At 50.9% G+C, this 17,379-nt stretch overlaps 2 protein-coding genes across 9 annotated transcripts; one reads left to right on the top strand and one right to left on the bottom strand.

Annotated features, from left to right (window-relative positions):
- Nucleotides 1-52: 52 nt before the first annotated feature.
- On the bottom strand, nucleotides 53-3,042 carry MRPL55 (mitochondrial ribosomal protein L55). 5 transcript variants are annotated; one of them, XM_048951672.1, is made up of 4 exons: nucleotides 2,990-3,042; nucleotides 2,451-2,520; nucleotides 395-566; nucleotides 53-298 (listed from the first exon to the last, which is right to left on the bottom strand). In XM_048951672.1, the coding sequence occupies exons 2-4, from the start codon at nucleotides 2,474-2,476 to the stop codon at nucleotides 155-157; spliced, it is 342 nt and encodes a 113-aa protein (XP_048807629.1). In that variant the 5' UTR covers nucleotides 2,477-2,520; nucleotides 2,990-3,042; the 3' UTR covers nucleotides 53-154. The 5 variants fall into 5 exon arrangements, with proteins under 5 accessions (XP_048807629.1, XP_048807630.1, XP_048807625.1 ...); XM_048951673.1 differs by having other exon boundaries at nucleotides 2,980-3,024; XM_048951668.1 differs by lacking the exon at nucleotides 2,990-3,042 and adding an exon at nucleotides 2,880-2,943.
- On the top strand, nucleotides 3,005-17,333 carry GUK1 (guanylate kinase 1). 4 transcript variants are annotated; one of them, XM_048951663.1, is made up of 8 exons: nucleotides 3,005-3,134; nucleotides 8,544-8,657; nucleotides 9,899-9,940; nucleotides 11,375-11,471; nucleotides 15,444-15,582; nucleotides 16,288-16,372; nucleotides 16,691-16,776; nucleotides 17,174-17,333. In XM_048951663.1, the coding sequence occupies exons 1-8, from the start codon at nucleotides 3,092-3,094 to the stop codon at nucleotides 17,207-17,209; spliced, it is 642 nt and encodes a 213-aa protein (XP_048807620.1). In that variant the 5' UTR covers nucleotides 3,005-3,091; the 3' UTR covers nucleotides 17,210-17,333. The 4 variants fall into 4 exon arrangements, with proteins under 4 accessions (XP_048807620.1, XP_048807621.1, XP_048807622.1 ...); XM_048951664.1 differs by lacking the exon at nucleotides 3,005-3,134 and adding an exon at nucleotides 6,176-6,224 and having other exon boundaries at nucleotides 17,174-17,284; XM_048951665.1 differs by lacking the exon at nucleotides 3,005-3,134 and adding an exon at nucleotides 6,253-6,820 and having other exon boundaries at nucleotides 17,174-17,284.
- The last annotated feature ends 46 nt before the right edge of the window (nucleotides 17,334-17,379 follow it).

The raw sequence follows: 17,379 nt of genomic DNA, 5'->3' as shown, positions 1-17,379 counted from the left end.
GAGCCGCCCAAAACAGGCGTGAAATGAGGTAAAACCACCGAAAAACCCCAAATGAGTTCTTAACAAAATTGCTCTTCTCTTTATTTCTATAGCTGTGTCCATCAGCCACCGCTTGGTAGGGAGTCTCGGTGGGGTCTGATCCCAAATCGGTGCCTCACTTCTTCCAAAATTTCTTGTATTTCTCCAAGTCCAGCTCCTCCAAGGCCTCCTCCTGCTTGGCCTGCAGCTTGCTGGGGAACTGCCGCCGCAGCCGGGCCTTGCGCTCCGCCTCAGGCAGCGTGCTGCTGTCCAAGGGCAGCTGGGGAGCAAGTGACGGGAGAGTGAGGCTGCAGCACCGAAAGCAACACACCCCCCTGAGCGCCCTTATCTCTAGCTGTTGGGCTGTGTCCCTTACCATGAGGATCCTTTTGGGCTCCTTGTAGCGGATGTGGATGGTGGAGCCATCGGTGCGGACCAGCAGCAGCGGGTAGAGGCGGCCATAGACCTGGCGGCGCAGGTGGGTGATGGAGGTGCGGTTGGAGTTGTGGCGGCTGCAGGCGGTGTGCAGGCAGCGGGGCTGCAGGGCGCTGCGGGAGGCAAAGCAGTCGTGAACTATGGCACTATTTGAGTTGGAAGGGACCTGTGAGGGTCACGGAATTGTAAAATCCTAGAATGGCCTGGGTTGAAAAGGAGCACAGTGCTCATCCAGCTCCAACCCCCTGCTGTGTGCAGGTCACCAACCAGCAGCCCAGGCTGCCCAGAGCCACATCCAGCCTGGCCTTGAATGCCTGCAGGGATGGGGCATCCACAGCCTCCTTGGGCAACCTGTGCCAGTGCCTCATCACCCTCTGGCTGAAAAACTTCCTCCTCATATCCAACCTAAACCTCCCCTATCTCACTTTAAACCATTCCCCCTTGTCCCATCACCACCCACCCTCACAAACAGCCATTCCCCCTCCTGTTTATCTGCTCCCTTCAAGTACCGGAAGGCCACCATGAGGTCTCCCTGCAGCCTTCTCTTCTCCAAGCTAAACAAGCCCAGTTCCCTCAACCTTTCCTCATAGAAGAGGTGCTCAGCCCTCTGATCATCTTAGCAGCATTACACTGGTCCTGCTCCAAGAGCTATAGGCCATCTGGTCCCACTCCCTGCAGGGCACAGGGTCACCCGCAGCTCATCAGGTGCTCACCACCCCATCCATGACCTCTGGTGTCTCCAGAGATGGGACATCACCACCTCCACGGGCAACCTGTGCCTCTCTGCCATAACCCTCATCCTAATCTGGATGCACCACTCCAGGTGAGGTCTGACAACACAGACAAGTGGGACAGACCCCCTTCCTCATGCTGAAAGCTGGTCACATATGGCTCTGGATGCACCCAGGGTACAGTTGGCTTTTGGGGTGGGAAGGCACAGTGCTGGCTCGTGCCCAGCTGCCATCCACCAGTATCTCCAGCTCCCACTCAGCAGGGCTGTGTCCCATCCTTACATCCCATGATGTGACAGTGGAGGTTGCCATAACCCAGGTGCAGACCTTGCACTCGGATTTGTGAACATCATGAGGTTCACCTGGGCTCACCGCTCAGCCTGTCTGGATCTTTCTGGATGGCATCACAAAATGGCTTGGGTTGGAAGTGACTTCCAAGATCACCTACTTCCATTGCATTGGGTGTCGGAGGAACAAATACTTGCTATCCTTAACCAACAAACACCCAGAGTCAGGAGGCCTTGAAGGGAATATTAATCAGGAGCGGTCTTCTCACAGAATCACAGTAGTGTTTGGGCTGGAAGAGACCTCAAGAATCACGAAGCTCCAACCCCCTGCTTGCAAGCAGGGCCATCAACCTCCACATTTAATACCAGACCAGGCAGCTCAGGGCTTCATGCAATCTGGCCTTGAACATCTTCAGGGACGGGGCATCCACAGCCTCTGTGAGCAGCTGTTCCTGCACCTCACCACTCTCATAGTCAAGAACTTTTCCAGCCTTAATGATTCTGTGATACTCTGGGGGACGATGCCAACTTATAAAGAAAAGTCACAAATGCTTCACTGCATTGCCTTCATTATAGCACTAGAAAGCACAGCCAGGAGAAGGCTCTTCCCCTGAGCAGGTAGTAATGGAGGTATACAGCCAGCAACATTATAGCTGTAGGAAAGACTGCAACTAAAAGCTGGAAAACTACTAACTTTGTAACTTCTGTGAATAAATACTGTGTCAACAGTTTCCTGCCTGAGCTTGATCTGTGGGAAAGCACCAAGCACCAGGCCTGGACCCCTGCCTATGGCAGGGAGGCTGGAGATTCATGATCCTTGAGGTCCGTTCCAACCCCGGCTATTCTGTGATTCTGTGGACAACTCCAAAATACATAATGTCTCTCCTGAGAGCATAAGGGTTGATTACCACAGAGCAGGTGATGAACACGCACTTCAGACCCCAGATTGGGGTTCCCAAGGGCCAAGCACCGTTCTCACCTCAGTGTTCTCCACACAGCCTCCATTGTGCTCTGCGCGACGGGACGCCGCGCTGCCTCTTGGGGTCAACCTGGGAACAGGGACGGTTCTCAGGGGATGGTTGGCATGAGGTGACATCCCCACAGCAGAGCGCGGGGACACCCCCAACCCTCAGCCTCAAGATGGCGCCCACCCCCACACCGGCCTCAAGATGGCGCCCGCCCCTCACTTCGGATCCAAGATGGCGCCCGCCCCTCACCGCGCTCCTGACCCCAAGATGGCGCCCCCACCCCACAATGGATTGGCCCCATGCAGTCCTCCCCCCCGCCGGCAAACACCCCCCCCCCCCCCCCCCGCAATGGTTCAGCGCACGGTGATGCCCTCCCCCCGCCGCCCATAGCACCGCTGTCCCCGCCGCCACCTCCCGGCACCGCGGTGCCCTCAACCCACGCCCTCCGCTCGTTCCGACCCCTCACGCCGCTCCCTCCTCACAGACAAAGCACGTGTCCCCCCCCCCCCCCACTCCGCGCTCATGGTTTCTCCCACTCACGTGACCTCACCCAGCGGCGCACCTCCCCCCTGGCCGCCTCGCGTGACGTCAGCAGGGGCTGACGGAAATCCCCAGCGCCGCGTTCCGCCCCCCCCGCTGCCCCCCTCCCCTCATGAGCTGGAGGCGGCTGCACGGGGCCATCGCCCGGGCGGCGGGTGAGCGGCGGGAGGGAGCGGCTGTGTGTGGGGAAAAGGGCGGGTAGAGGGCGAGGAGAGCGAGGGGAGGGGGTCGGCATCCCGAGGGAGCTGTGTGTGAGGGGTGCGGGGCCTCCTCGGGTTGGTGAGGGCACTCAGAGCCCAGTCGTACCCTGCCTGTCCCCCAGGGAGCCCTGCAGGCTTGGGGAGGAGATTCTGTGTTCAGTTTTGGGCACTTCGGTACAGAAAGGACGTGGAGGTGCTGGAGCGGGTCCAGAGAAGGGCAGCAAGACTGGGGAAGGGCTTTGAGAATACGGCCTGTGAGGAGAGAGTGGAAGAACTGGGGCTGTTTGGTCTGGGGAAGAGGAGGCTGAGGGGAGGCCTTACTGCTCTCTTCAGATACCTCTGTCTGGGCATTTGAGGTTGAGTCACCATCCCTGGATGTGTTTAAAAGCAACCTGGCTGTGATGCTCGGGGATGTGGTTTAGCAGAGAGCTGCTAGAGTTAGGGTAATATGGTTAGATTGTGGATGGGCTTGATGGTCTTTAAGATCTTTTCCAACCTGAGTAATTCTATGATTCCAAATTAGCATTTTTGGTGACCATTTGCAGGTAAAACATGGCTCGGTGTGCCTGCCAGCTGCATGGGGCTGCTCAGCTCCTGTCAGTGCTTCTCTGTGAAGGAGGAAGGAATTGCCAGCTGTGGGTCACAGAAATCCCCATATAGAATTAACGAAGGCAGGAGATAGCACACTGAATCTGCTTTTAATTATCATACCTGTGTTGGATCCTCGTTACTTCGTTGACAGGCTGAGGGAGCTGGGCTTGTTCACCCTGCAGAAAAGAAGGCTGTGGGGTGACCTCATTGCAGCCTTTCAGAGCCTACAAACAGAAGGGGAGTCAACTCTTTGAAAGGGTTGATAACAGCAGGAGAAGGGGAAATGGTTTTAAGTTGAGGGAGGGAAGATTTACATTGGATGTCAGGGGGAAATTCTTTACAGATAGAGTGATGTGCTGGAACCAGAGAGACTGTGGATGCCATGTCCTTGGAGGTATTCAAGGCCAGGTTGGATGGGGCCCTGGGCAGCCTGGGCTGGTATGAAATGTGGAGGTTGGTGGCCCTGCATGTGGCAGGGAGGTTGGAGCTTCGTGATCCTTGAGGTCTCTTCCAACCCTGGCCATTCTGTGGTCAGGCACTGGAATGGACTGCCCAGGAAGGTGGTGCAATCGCTGACCCTGGAAGTGTTCAAGGAATATTTAGATGCTGTGCTGAGGGACAGGGTTTAGTGAGAACTATTGGCAATAGGGGGACGGTTGGACTGGATGATCTTGGAGATCTTTTCCAACCTTGATGATTCTGTGGTTCTATGACTTGTTTCACGTGGCTGGTGAGACAGCCCAATTGCTGGGCTGGTGCTCAGGTGTGGTTCCATGCAAGCAGAGCTGCCCTTCTCTTCTCATGTGTCACAAGTGGAACCACTTGAGAGGGCAAAGAAAAAGTTTGGAGGAAGGGTAAAAGCAAGTCATGCCTTTCATTAAAACAACCCACAGTGCATTCAGGCAGCCTCTCCTTTTAGCCCTGTTCTGCATAGTTCCTGTGGCTCCTGGTTAATGATTGTCTGTCCAGCAGCTGTTAAGAATCAGTCCTAAAAGTTAGAAAGGAGGAGTTGGGAGTTCATGGAGAATGTGCTAAAGATAGGGAATGGGATTTTATTCCTAATCCAGGAGTCCTTAGCTGGGGCTCCCAGCAAACTGTCCTTTAAGCTGCTTTTCTCCTTTGTAGTGGGGCTTTACCTTCTCTTCAAAGCTGTTCTGCTAATCAGCATTAATTATGTTTAACTCTTTGTGATGTCTGGCCTTTGTCCTGCTGGTCGGCTTGCCACCTGCCAGGTAAAATTCACCTTGCCTGTAGCAAGCAGGACCAGAGGGAGATTTGCTCCCTGCCTTTGGGATGGTTTCTTGTTTGCACTCTGTATCATTTTGCAGCCCAGCAGCATCTCTGTAGCCTTCATCTTGCAGCTGCAAAACCACACTGCTGTGGGTTTGGGTACCCGTGGTGGTTAGGCTGGGTTCAAAACCACTTTAGGAGAGATCCTTTGTGTTTGGGAATCAGCTGCTCTGAAAGTGCCAAAATCTGAGCAAAGGGCTGAAAAAATAAAACCAGTGCTGAGCTGGTTTTGTTCCACAGTGATGTGGATTTCCAGTTTGTAGCTGGATGCTCTCTGTCTGCTGCACACAGAGGGCTCAGCCTCTTCAACTGGCAGTGAAAATGGATGGGGTGTTTTCCTGTAAATTGTCTTGTTTTGCTGTAGAGGTTTCTAGCAAAGAAGATGGAGGCAGGAGTAAACATCTGCCGGTCCTTAGGTTTACTTTCAGCCTTTTTAAAGAGGTGAGACGTGATTGCAACACCTGTCTCTTCTCACTTCTCAGTATTGCTGTGGGGGAAAAAAAAAAGTAAAGGGAGGGGTTGCAGAATGTGGAGAAGTGTCACACAGATCAGACACAAAGGAATCCAGGTCCTCAGGGCACAGCTCCCTGCTCAGCCATCCTTGAGTCCTTTACCTGCAGCCTTCCTCCCTCACAGCCAAGTGCCAGCAGCCTTCATTGCAAACCAGGACCTCAGCAAGTGGCTGGCACCCCTGGCTTTCAGTTCAATAACAACACAGGTGCAAGATTCTTAACATCCAGATGTCCAGAAAAGGAAAACTGGGTGTTGGAGGGGTTTGGTATTTGCCCTGGTTGGGCAGAACATTTGGCATCTGATGGAGGGATGTGTTTCGAGGTCAAGAGCCTCCAATACCAGACTTTAAGGAAACTTAGTCCTGTCCACTGAGGATTTTGGAGGCTGTAGGTTTAAAGGAGGCTTGTAGAAACACAGAAGCTGGAGTTACAGGTTGAGGTTGACCAGCCTAGGCATTCTCTGGGGATGTGGAGCCAGGTCACTGCTTGCCCTGCGCCTCTGCCTGGATGTAGAGCCATTGACAGCAGCCCTCTAACTGTGACCATCCAACCAATTTATCTGCCTAACAGCCTGCCCTTCAAATCCATCTTTCTCCAATGTAGAGCTAAGAACGTGGTATGGGACCGCATCAGAGTCCTTGCACAAGTACAGGTAGGCATCATCAGTTGCTCTGCCTTTGTCCACCAATGCCACTGCGTTGGTCAGACACCTTGAGTGCAGTTTTTTGTTCTGATATTGTAATATTTTAGCCAAAGTGGGGCAGTTCCAGGCAGAGAGCTTGGGTGATGTGCTGTGTTCCACTGCAGAGGGGCTGGAAATGTGCTGGTTGGAGGTTTGGGCAAGGAAAGGAATGTGTTGTCATTACAGACAGTTGTGTTAATCACTGAGCTGAGATGGAGCAGTGGCTGGGAGCAGCAGCCATGCCAACTTCAGTCCTAAAGAACATTTTCTGCAGAAGGTGAAATCCCAAAGGCACTGTGTCCCACCACCATGCCAGCAAGTGCTGGCATCCATCAGCTTGTTAAAGGTGATTGACTGTGACTTCACCTGCCAGGAGAGCAGGGAGCAGAGCAGAAAGTACAAGAGGAGATTAAAGATCAGCGAGCAATTTCCATTGGCTGCCTTAAAATTGCAGCGTGGTAATTAGGCAGCTCACAAATAGCTCAGCTCTCTGCCTGCCTGCTCAGATTGAAACCTGTCACCACTGTGAGGAGCTGAACTTGGCTGCGAGGGAGCAAAAGGAAAAGGTAGGGGTGCACTGGAAGCCAGCACTCAGTTTGTTACTCATTCCCAATTTCCCTGGGCTTGGATGAAATAATCACAAATGATTTGAGCAGCTTTACATTCCTGTCTGTCTGATAGAGGGTAGAAGATTCCAGGGGAAGGAGAGGGGAGCAGCATCCTGGCTGGGATGTTTCTCTTCTGTTGGTCAGGGTTCACTGATGTTCTCCTGCTGTTTTGTGGGTGGGAGGAACAAGGGGAGACAGAGATGCTTCAGAAGAGTCAGCAAGAGCAGTGTTGCTTCCTTGCTCCAGGCATTGAGTTTGGTGGGGTGGTGCAGGGGGGTGTTTGTTTTCTGTATTGAGCAGTTAGGGAAAACCTGGGCTGTTTAGAAGTTACCAGAGGCTCAGGGAAGAACAGCACAGTTCTGTACCCAAGAGGACTTCCTAAAGATTTGTTCATCATTTATACTTTCTTTGTGGGATGACGGAGCCTCGTTCAGCAGCACGGTAATGCAGGTATGGTGGGACTAACCCTGCAGCAACAAAACAGTTCCTTGACAGCTGGTGATTGAACTTAGGTGTTCTTATGGCCATGTATGCATTGGATGTCTGGGTAGTCTTTGGGTATCTGCCTTTTTGTTCAGGCTTGGATTGCAGGGAACATGGAGAACTCGTGCTTTACTGGTTTTAGTGCTGCTTGGTAGGTGTGTGAGAGATAACAGAGCTGTGCAGCAGGGATCTGGGGATAAGGAGGGACCTCGCTGGGGTCAGGTAGGCAGCAGAGCCACATAAGCCAGCCACACCATCCCTGGCAAGCAGCTGCTTTTGTAAGAGGTTGCATGTGGCTTAAGGCTCTTTGAAAAGTGATTTGTAAGGTCAGGATGACATTGCTATGATCTAATTTGAAATGGAAGGGCATTATGCTGTCTGTGTGCTGAATGCTCCTTGGGCCAGGCTAAAGAGATGCTTTTTGGGGGCTTCACTGCTTGTGGAAAGGAGAGGGTTTTAAGCAGGAAAAATAGTTGGGTTTGTCCTGCTTTTAGCATCACCTCTGCCTTAGAGGCTGCCCAGTTGCTGCTGGTGGATGACAGTCCCCAGAGAAAACCCTGCACTGTACTACTCCTAATTCACAGATTAGTAATTAACCATTAGTAATTAACCACTCCCTCCCCAGGGGGGCAGGTGCATGAAAACACCCACTCTTTTCCTTCTGGCTGAAGAAACAATAGAGATGTCTGTGTAACCCAAGGCTTGTTTCTTTGCTGGGAGCCAAACCCTTCTTGCTTGTTGCCACACCTTGAGCTGCACTTTGTGCTGCAGAGTGCAGCTGTGGCCTGCTGTGTCCCCAGGCACTGCTGCAGGGTTTTGAGGTTTATTTCCCTTCTGTTACGCGTGCAGACCAGGATGAGAGGCAAAGCAGAGTGATGCTGTCCTGCTGCATTGCTGGTGCCCCATCATTTCCAAATGCAGCCCCTCAGAGCCAGGCCAGTGCCTTTTCTCCTCAGTGCAGAGGTGACAACTTCCTCCATTTGTGGCAGGTTTGCTGATGTAATTTTCTTTGGATTTCCTGTGTTCCTCAGTGTTTTCCATCAGCTCTCATCTTCTGATTTCTCATAATGTAACATTTTTCACCAGAAACTTGTATCAAATAAGGGACAGGCACTCTTGGTCCTGAGATGCCGCTGGGAGCCTGTACCCATGTTTTCTACGTATTTCTAACCAGCCATGTGTTTGTTTGTCTGTGTAGCCATGCAGGGACCGAGACCAGTGGTTCTGAGTGGCCCATCAGGTGCAGGGAAGAGCACTTTGATAAAGAAATTGTTTAAAGATTATGAGAACATCTTCGGCTTCAGTGTCTCTCGTGAGTATCTGATGGACGGGCAGTGAAGGAGTTTGAGGCTACAAGCCCAGAGCCCAGTTCTCTACCTCTAATTGTGTCCCATATAACAGGCTTCTGTTCTTTGCCTGCATCTGTCTGTGGGCTTTTGGTGCCTTTAAATGATGCAGGGGACCTTTATTCGACCTAACACAGTTCCCTGTAACATGAAAATAGCCCTGGCTTGCTGACATGACCCACTCACACCTGGCTGCAGGCAGTACTGGCAAATACTCAGGAGAACATCTCCCTTAGTCATGGGAGATGTGGCTTGCAGTGTTGGAATGTTACGTCCTCTGACACACAACAGGTGGTGAGTGCAGCTTCTCTGTCCCTGGGAGCCTGTGGGAAAGAGGCATTGGCTTAGGACAAAACCAGCACAGGTTGGGGGATTTGTATGATAACCATCCATTTACATGAGCAGAATTATTTTAAATCCCCTTCCTCTCCTACTGAATTCTGTAGAAGGATGTGCTGCTCTCCTTGGTCTTTTGAGAGGGGCTGTAGGGCCTTAATGCAGCACTGTGGTTGCAGTGTTGCTGTGTGCTGCTGAAGCCACAGGAGAGTGCAGCTTGTTGGGAGACAGATGTTTCCTTTTCCCTTAGTGACACTTTAAAGATTACCCTCAGAGTTTGGGCTGCACACGCAGCTCATTCACCCCATTGCCTTACTGTAACTCTTGCCAGTCCTAAATAAAATAACTGGCATTGCCTTCCACACTGACCAGATTTCTTTTGGTTTGCAGAGCATCTTCTTAAAATAATGCAAATTTGAATGACTTCCAACAGGTTTCAAAAGCAGTCTGACTTATTCACCTGCTTCGTGCAGCGCTTTGCCCTTGTTCCTTAAAGCTGGCTATTTTAAGTGTGTCTGTAGGTGCTGCTTAATCTTTTCCAACGAAGATAACTTTGCAAAGTAGGACACTGCTAATTCCTCTGCACCGAGACAGGGATCTGAATGCCACATCCAGGATTACACAGGAGATCTGTAGCAGAATGGGAAGCTAAACCCAGTGTCTAAGGACTCAGACTGCCTGCTGTGCACCTAACAATCACAATTGCTTCCAGATTATCTAGAATTCTTCAATTAATGGCCAGTTGTGGATTCCACTGATTCCAGAAGCTTTGATCATCGCAGTGTGATTGAGTTAATTTCTATGTGTGGTGCTCTTTTGTCTTTTATACTTCCTTGTTCCTGCACTTTCCAAGGCTGTTTTTTGCTTGCAGATACAACGAGGCAGCCAAGACCCGGAGAAGTAAATGGCAAAGGTGAGTGTGTTGTAACTGGGCATGTCTCATGTGTTTTCAGAGCAGTAATGAGTCTGGTAAGTTCTTATGGGAAATGCAGGTAAGTGATGGTCCTACATTTGTGTTTATAGGGTGCATTTCTGTAGGCAGAAGGAGGGAGTGGTCAATAATGATCTATCTGAAGGTGTATAACCTTCATAACCAAAATACCTTTTGGTTTTGACCTCAGTGGCTATGAGACTGTAGTGACTGCCATTCTGCAGCACAGTCTGTACACTGGAAAGAAGAAGTGGAGAGGAATGGATTTGACAGAACAGAACTATGACTGAATTAAGCAGCGAAATGCTAACTGAGGCAGAGCATATGCTCCCTGTCTTTCTAGACTTTCTTTCTTTGAAAGTCTTGGTCCCTGTGTCAGTGTGGGGCTCTCAGTTTAAGCACTGCAGTCTGTATGTGAGCACTGAGTGGCTTGATTTCGTAGAATCACAGAAGCTTGGGTTGCAAAGGAGCACAGTGCTCATCCAGCTCCAATCCCCTGCTGTGTGCAGGTCACCAACCAGCAGCCCAGGCTGCCCAGAGCCACATCCAGCCTGGCCTTGAATGCCTGCAGGGATGGAGCATCCACAGCCTCATTGGGCAACCTGTGCCAGTGCCTCACCACCCTCTGGGGGAAAAACTTCCTCCTAACATCCAACCTAAACCTCCCCTGTCTCCCTTTAAAACCATTCCCCCTTGTCCTGTCACCATCCACCCCCATGAACAGCCGTTCCCCCTCCTGTTTATATGCTCCTTTCCAAAGTGTCAAGCATCTCTGGTTAGCTCATCCAAGGCACAGTGTTTTGGGAAATGCACCTACTTAAGGAGTCTTTATCTAAGTTAATAGCTTGTGTGCAGCTGACAAGATGCTTTTCCTGGTTTGTTGCCATATTTCAGAAAGTGACAAATGTGTTTTGTGCTTAATTTCCAAAGGCAGCCTTCATTCTGAAATGAGAGGGAAATGTTTCAATAAAAGAGAGAGAATAATTTCTGTTCTTTGATATTTAATCTTCCCTTTTATGTCTCTCTCTGTCTTTCCCCGTTCTACTCTGTAATCATAAATGCTTTCAAATCACTGGCCTTGGCAGTCCTCCTGTAACACGCTCCAGGATTGCAGGGGAGTTTCTCAGTGTGCAAGCAGGAGGGTGGGGAGAAGGGAGCGAGCATGAAGAAGAGTGCACAGCAGTATGCCTGGCCTCACAGTGCTCCAGAAGCATTGGAGCAGATGTCTGGTCAGTTGGGGTAGAGAGGGAGTGCTGTATGTGTTGATTAGAAGGTAGATATCTACTGTCTGCCAAGGTTGTCTGAAGATTTTCAGACAGATTTTCAGGTGTGTTTGCCCTGAGCACCCATGCATGTCTTTGGCCATCAAGTTTACCTTCCAAGCTGCTAATTTCTGTGAGTTTTTCCCATTTTCAGATTACCACTTTGTGACCAGAGAAGAAATGAAGAAAGAAATCGATGCTGGTGAATTCATTGAGCACGCAGAGTTCTCAGGAAATATGTATGGGACGAGGTATGCATTCAGACCATCACCACTGAGCACAGGTGGTGCTGGTGGAGAAAGTGATTCACCTGGGGAAGCTTCCTGTCCATACATCCCACATTACCTGTTAGTTTGAATGTGGTAAATCCAGGGGCAGAAGGGATGGCATCTCCACTGGCTGTTACTCTCACACAGAGGGTGGTGAGGCACTGGCACAGGTTGCCCAAGGAGGCTGTGGATGCCCCATCCCTGCAGGCATTCAAGGCCAGGCTGGATGTGGCTCTGGGCAGCCTGGGCTGCTGGTTGGTGACCTGCACACAGCAGGGGTTGGAGCTGGATGAGCACTGTGCTCCTTTGCAACCCAGGCCATTCTGTGATTGTAAAGCAAGTATGAGTGCTTCTTTCCTGAGGCAGCTGATGATACATAGATATGTTGTGTGCCACCCTTGACTGTGGTTAAAGAATTAGGTGGATTTTAAAATAGCATTGCTCTGGGCATCAGAGCTGAAGATCAATAAAACATTAAGCGGCAATGTTAATTAGAAGTCAGATATCTTATGTAATTATTGCTAGGAAATTGTGGCAATGCAGCAAAGGACCTGCTAAGGAGGAAAGTTAAATATGTCTGAGAGATTTGGTTGGTTGAATGAACATGGAACACTTGTCAGGAAGGTCTGTGTTTCCTTAAGGGCTCAATGTGCTTCTTGGAGAATTTTTTGGAGGCAGCAGAGAGAGCTTCTGAATCTTGTTTCCTTATGGGATGCATCAACCTGAGGCCCTGAAAAAGAATGTGCAGCTCTGAAAGAATGGTTGCTGACTTTGCATTCCATTAATGTGGCTCATTCATTATCAGTGTGGTTTGGGTTTTAGTAACCACCTTGACATGTTGGAAGGCCACAGTGAGGTCTCCCCTAAGCCTTCCCTTCTTCAGGCCAGACAACACCAGCTCTCAGCCTTCCTTCAAGGGAGAGAGAGCTGTTTGAATGCACTATGCACTGACATCACTGCTTTCCCACAGCTTGGGCAGTCTTTCAGGGACGTGGCCGTGGCCCCCTGAAGCTTCTAGAGGAGGATGGTCTCTGCTTTGGCCTCGGTGCTTTCAGCATTGCTCATTTGGCAAGAGAATCCCAACCTGACAACTCATCTTCCAGTTTACCTCAGGTGCTCAGCGCCAAGGAGAAGCCAAGTTCAGACTCCTTAATCCCAGGGTTTATGGTGTGTAGGACAGGCTTCCTTCCTCCGTGTGCACCCTGCGTAATCCATGCTGCTTGGTGCGGAGGAGGTGGCAGTTCTCAGATGTCTGCTGTGGTTTGAAGAGGTGGCAGTGCCCTTCCATCAGGGTGGGTGCTGGGAGGGCTCCTTTCTGCAGCTGATTCCCACAGAATTCAAACAGATGTGAGTGGAAAAGGCTAACGTGAGTCAAAAGTTACCAGGAGGACATGGGGTACCTGAACACCCTCGGAAGAACAAGGTTGTGTTGTTGTGAGCCCAGAGTCTGTCAGTTTGGCTGACCCTGAGTGGAGCAGAGAAGAATGAGGGGTGTGTGTTTCTTCAGTTTCTTCTGCGTATGCACACAAAACGTGCAGTGTGGGAGGCTGAACTTAACCCAGATCAGAAATTAACCCAAAGCATTAAATACCCCTTGGCAAACAAAATATGTATCAAAACTATCCAAGTCTATATTTTCCATATAAGTGCCTATTTCTCATGAGATATGTGCTAATTGGAGAATCTCTCATGCTTATCAGGGGAGTTGAAGCTTTTGCCAATCTTTTGTGCTCCCTAAATCTTACCAGCTAATGATATTTAATATCTAAATTAATTTTCTTTCAGAGTCCTGAAAGAGTTGAAGGATCGTGTTTGATAAGCCCACAGAAACCAGGACTTCTTGGAAGCTGCCTTAAATTGCAGGTTGTGGTCAGGATGGAAGCTTGGGGTTCTCTGCCCTGTGCTGAGAGCTGTTGTTGGCTCTCAGTGGCTTGCTTATAGCAGGAATTGCTGGACACCCATTGACAGCGGGTGAAGCCTATGGCAAAAAAAAAAGAGCTCTTCTGGGGAGATCTTGTGGATTTGCTGTGGATGCTCAGGTCTGGGCTTTCGCTGCTGCCCCCTTGGGCAAGGTAGCAAATCTTTGTATTCATACAGGTCACAGTGCAGGTCTCACAGGATCACTGCAGCTTTCCCCTTCCTGCTGGGGTTTAAGTGACCTGTGCTGTGGGACCCTCGTGGCCCCCTGTGCCTCTGTGACAGCAGCATCTCTGTAGACAGCAGTCCTTGCCACCAAGCAGGTCAGCTGTGCAGATGGGCTGCCTGTCAGCTTGCTCTTCCCTTCTGTCTGGTGTAAGCAGCTCTCCTCATAGGTGTGCTGGGCTGCTCCCTTGCTCTTCTCTGGGGTTTTTCAGAGCTCAGAGCTTACCTGAAATCGTTGCCACTTTCCCCATTTTGGCTCTTTGTATCCTTCTGAGGGGCACCTTCTGCTGATGCTGCCTCCATCCTTTCTGTTAGTGGTTGAAGGAGGTCCTACTGAGGTTGTGGCATCCATGGGCTGAGGGCTCTCCATCTGTGCTACCACAGTTTGCTCTACTTGTGCCCTGCAGACACCTGTGCTGTGACCCTGAGCATCTGCTGCCTGACACCCGTGGGTGCTTTGTGCTGGTGAAGGCTTTGTCTTCTCCAGCCCAGGGCACTGCTAACCGGGGAGCAGCACTGGAGAGAGCTGGGGAAGGAGTGCTGGCAGTAAGGAGTCCTCCTTGGCCAGAGCTTTGCTTCATTCCTAGGGCACAGGATGGGACAGAAATGCTTAGTGGTGGTGGTCTGTGTTCAGCACATCTCTGTGGAAGAAAGCTCTTTCTATCACAGGGCAGATTTTGCAGGTGCAGGTTCACGAGGAGAGATCCAAAGAGGTGCCCTGATTACAGGCAAGGAATTGAGCAGGTTTAGGGCTGGCTGTAGGGCAACGTTTTCTCTTTATTTCTGCTGCCACTCCTTATTCAGCTCCCTCCAAATCTCTGCAGTGGCCACCTCTGAGCTCCTAGTGCTGTGCATTGCTTTTGTGCCACTGAGCCCTGTCTTGGAGGAGATCCTGCCTGCTGCCCTGTACAAATCCTGCCCCAGGAGTGCCCTGATGGGGCAGGAATTAATCTGGGCACCTCTGGTGTACTGGTAGAGGGATGGAGTTGCTGCTTTTCAAAGGATAACTGTAAGTATTCAGGAAAAAGCTGGAAGCAGTTGTATACAGCCTGCTTTGTAGGAAGGTGCAGTCACCTTTGAGCACATAAGAGAATCATTACAGAATTTTCTTGATTGTGCATCTTGTGCAGCAGTCCAAAGCATCCATTAAGCATCCTTCAGGAGAGTGCATGGGTACAGAAATCAGGGAAGGAAAATTCTCTGTTCTGTTCTTTGGTGAGAGTGCTCCTGTATTTGTCTAAGGGAGGAGCTTAATGGCCCATGCTTGGGCCACGAGCACAGATCATAGAATGGCCTGTGTTGAAAAGGATCAAAAAGCTCATCCAGTTCCAACCCCTGCTGTGTGCAGGTCGCCAACCAGCAGCCCAGGCTGCCCAGAGCCACATCCAGCCTGGCCTTGAATGCCTGCAGGGATGGGGCATCCACAGCCTCCTTGGGCAACCTGTTCCAGTGCCTCACTACCCTCTGGCTGAAAAACTTCCTCCTCATATCCAACCTAAACCTCCCCTGTCTGTCCCCTCCCCTGTAATGGTTTCAAACCACTGCCCCTTGTCCTGTCACCATCCTCTCCTCGTGGAATAGTCACATTATCTATTTCCACACCCTCTATCAGGACTTTGTCCTCTGCACTACCCCCAGGATCCCAAAGGACACACTAGGGAAGAGAAACTGCTTAGCAAGAGCAAAGCAGACGTTCTTCCCTCCTGCAGCAGTTTGGGTACATGGGAGCCCTATGAGACCTAATGCTGAGGAGTCCCAAACCTCCCTGCTGTGCTGGAGGCTCTGACCCCTCCCTGGTTTATCTGTCCCTAGTAAAGGTGCAGTGCAGGCTGTTCAGGCCAAGAACCAGATCTGCATCCTGGACATTGACATCCAAGGCGTAAAGAACATCAAGAAGACAGACCTGAACCCCATCTACATCTCGGTGCAGCCTCCGTCCATAGACGTCCTGGTGAGCGGCCGCCTTCCTTTGCCGTTAAGCGGTTAGAGGTAATCGGCGTCTTGCTCTGAAGCCATGAGGGTTCCCCCCCTTGTTGAAGGGAGATACGTTCTGAGGGACTGGGGGAGTGGGGAAGAGGTTTCCAAGCACGCTGTTAGCTCTGCCCAGCCTGGGTCCCCGTCATCAACCTGTCCCAGCCCTGTTATTCGTGTCTCTCCTGCACGGTTTCCATGTTGTCAGTGTGGTTGCTTGTGCTGGGTTATAAGCTCCAAACACATTACTTGTGCTTACACTGGGAGGTAAGCAGAGTTTGTGATGAGACTTGCTTTATTGAAGTTAGACCTAAGGAGGCTGTCTCTCTGCAGCACTGATAAACCTACACCCCTTCCTTCTTGTGTGGTTCTGAAGAGCAGTGATTGCTCTGTGCCTCTGGGAGAAGTGAATCCCTGTCGTGGTTCAGGGAGGAATGTGGGCATGAATATGCAAAGAAGAAGAAGAGACTGGGAACTGGAGCTGTGGATCAGCCATCCACAGCCCAGGCTGAGCTTGGGTGTAGGTTTGGGCTGGAATTGAGGCCCCCAGCCTTCAGCAGAGTGTTATGTCACTCCCACTGTTGCTGACAGCAGAAGATATCTCTGCTTTGGTGATGGGATGGGGCATTTCCTGCATGCAGCATTTGGGGTACATTTCTTTAATGTATTTGTCATTGGGTTTAAGGAAAAAAGGCTGCGTGACCGACAGACTGAGACAGAAGAAAGTCTACAGAAGCGTTTGACTGCAGCCCGTGTAGATTTGGAACTTAGTAAGTCTGGGAGTCTTTGAGCAGAGTGCCCAGGGAGGGGGGTGCACTGGGAGTGGAGGACCTGTTTTCTGCACAGACATCTGACTCTTCTTCTCAGAGGAACGCTGGCGGGGTTTGGGCATTAGCTGGGTTTGATCTGAGCATCATGCTGCATCATTTCCCATTGCAGTTCCTTGAGGGTGTTTAGCAGAGAAGCGCATAAGCAGTGGCTGAAATGATGATAATAAAATGCTGCAGGAACTCAGGTCGTGCATGAGAGATGACACAGGAAAGGAGAGTGTTCTTCTGTAAGCCCTCTGTCCTTGTCTCCTTCACTAGGTAAAGAGCCTGGCCTCTTTGACTTGGTCATTATTAATGATGATCTAGAAAAAGCCTATTCAGAACTGAAGGAGCAGCTCCTGAAGGTGAGTCCTGGGGGGCTTTGCTGCCTTCTCCCTGGGTAGGCCTGGCTGAGCAGTCAGACCACAGCCAGCCACAGAAGTGTGCCCGCAGCAGATCCAGGTTGAGCTGCTGAATGGTGGTGGGTCTGTGGCCCAGGAGTGGGAAATGGATCCGGCTCAGTCCTGGACTGGTGGCAGAACACCTCTGGAGAGCACAGAAGGGGTGTGGTGTTGTGAGGAGCCTCTCAGTCACACCTTGCTGTGTTCCAAGGCCAGTGCTGACATGAGAGCCTCAATGCTAATGATGCTGGGGCTTTTCTGTGGGGCTTCTGCTGAGGTGATTTCTTCTGCTCTCCACATCTGTGAAACCAGTGCTTCCCAAAAGTGACGGTGCTCAGTTGTTTTCCTGATCTTCTTGCAGGAAATCCAGAAGGCCCAAGAATCCAGGAAGTCCTGAGCCGAGCCTGCCTGGACGTTTTAACTTGATCACATCATTCCTGAGCCACATCACAGCATTTCATTCCAAGAGACATTCCCTTTAGGCCCATCCTCCTCCCGTGTTATTCTAGGATATTTCTATTAAAAGGAAGGAAAACAAAACCTGCTCGTGCTCATGTTTCTGTTGGC

The sequence above is a fragment of the Lagopus muta genome, chromosome 7 (assembly GCF_023343835.1).
Source record: "Lagopus muta isolate bLagMut1 chromosome 7, bLagMut1 primary, whole genome shotgun sequence".
Classification (NCBI taxonomy): domain Eukaryota; kingdom Metazoa; phylum Chordata; class Aves; order Galliformes; family Phasianidae; genus Lagopus; species Lagopus muta.
The sequence above is the reverse complement of the archived record's forward strand: the minus strand, read 5'-3'. Positions and strand labels throughout refer to the sequence as shown.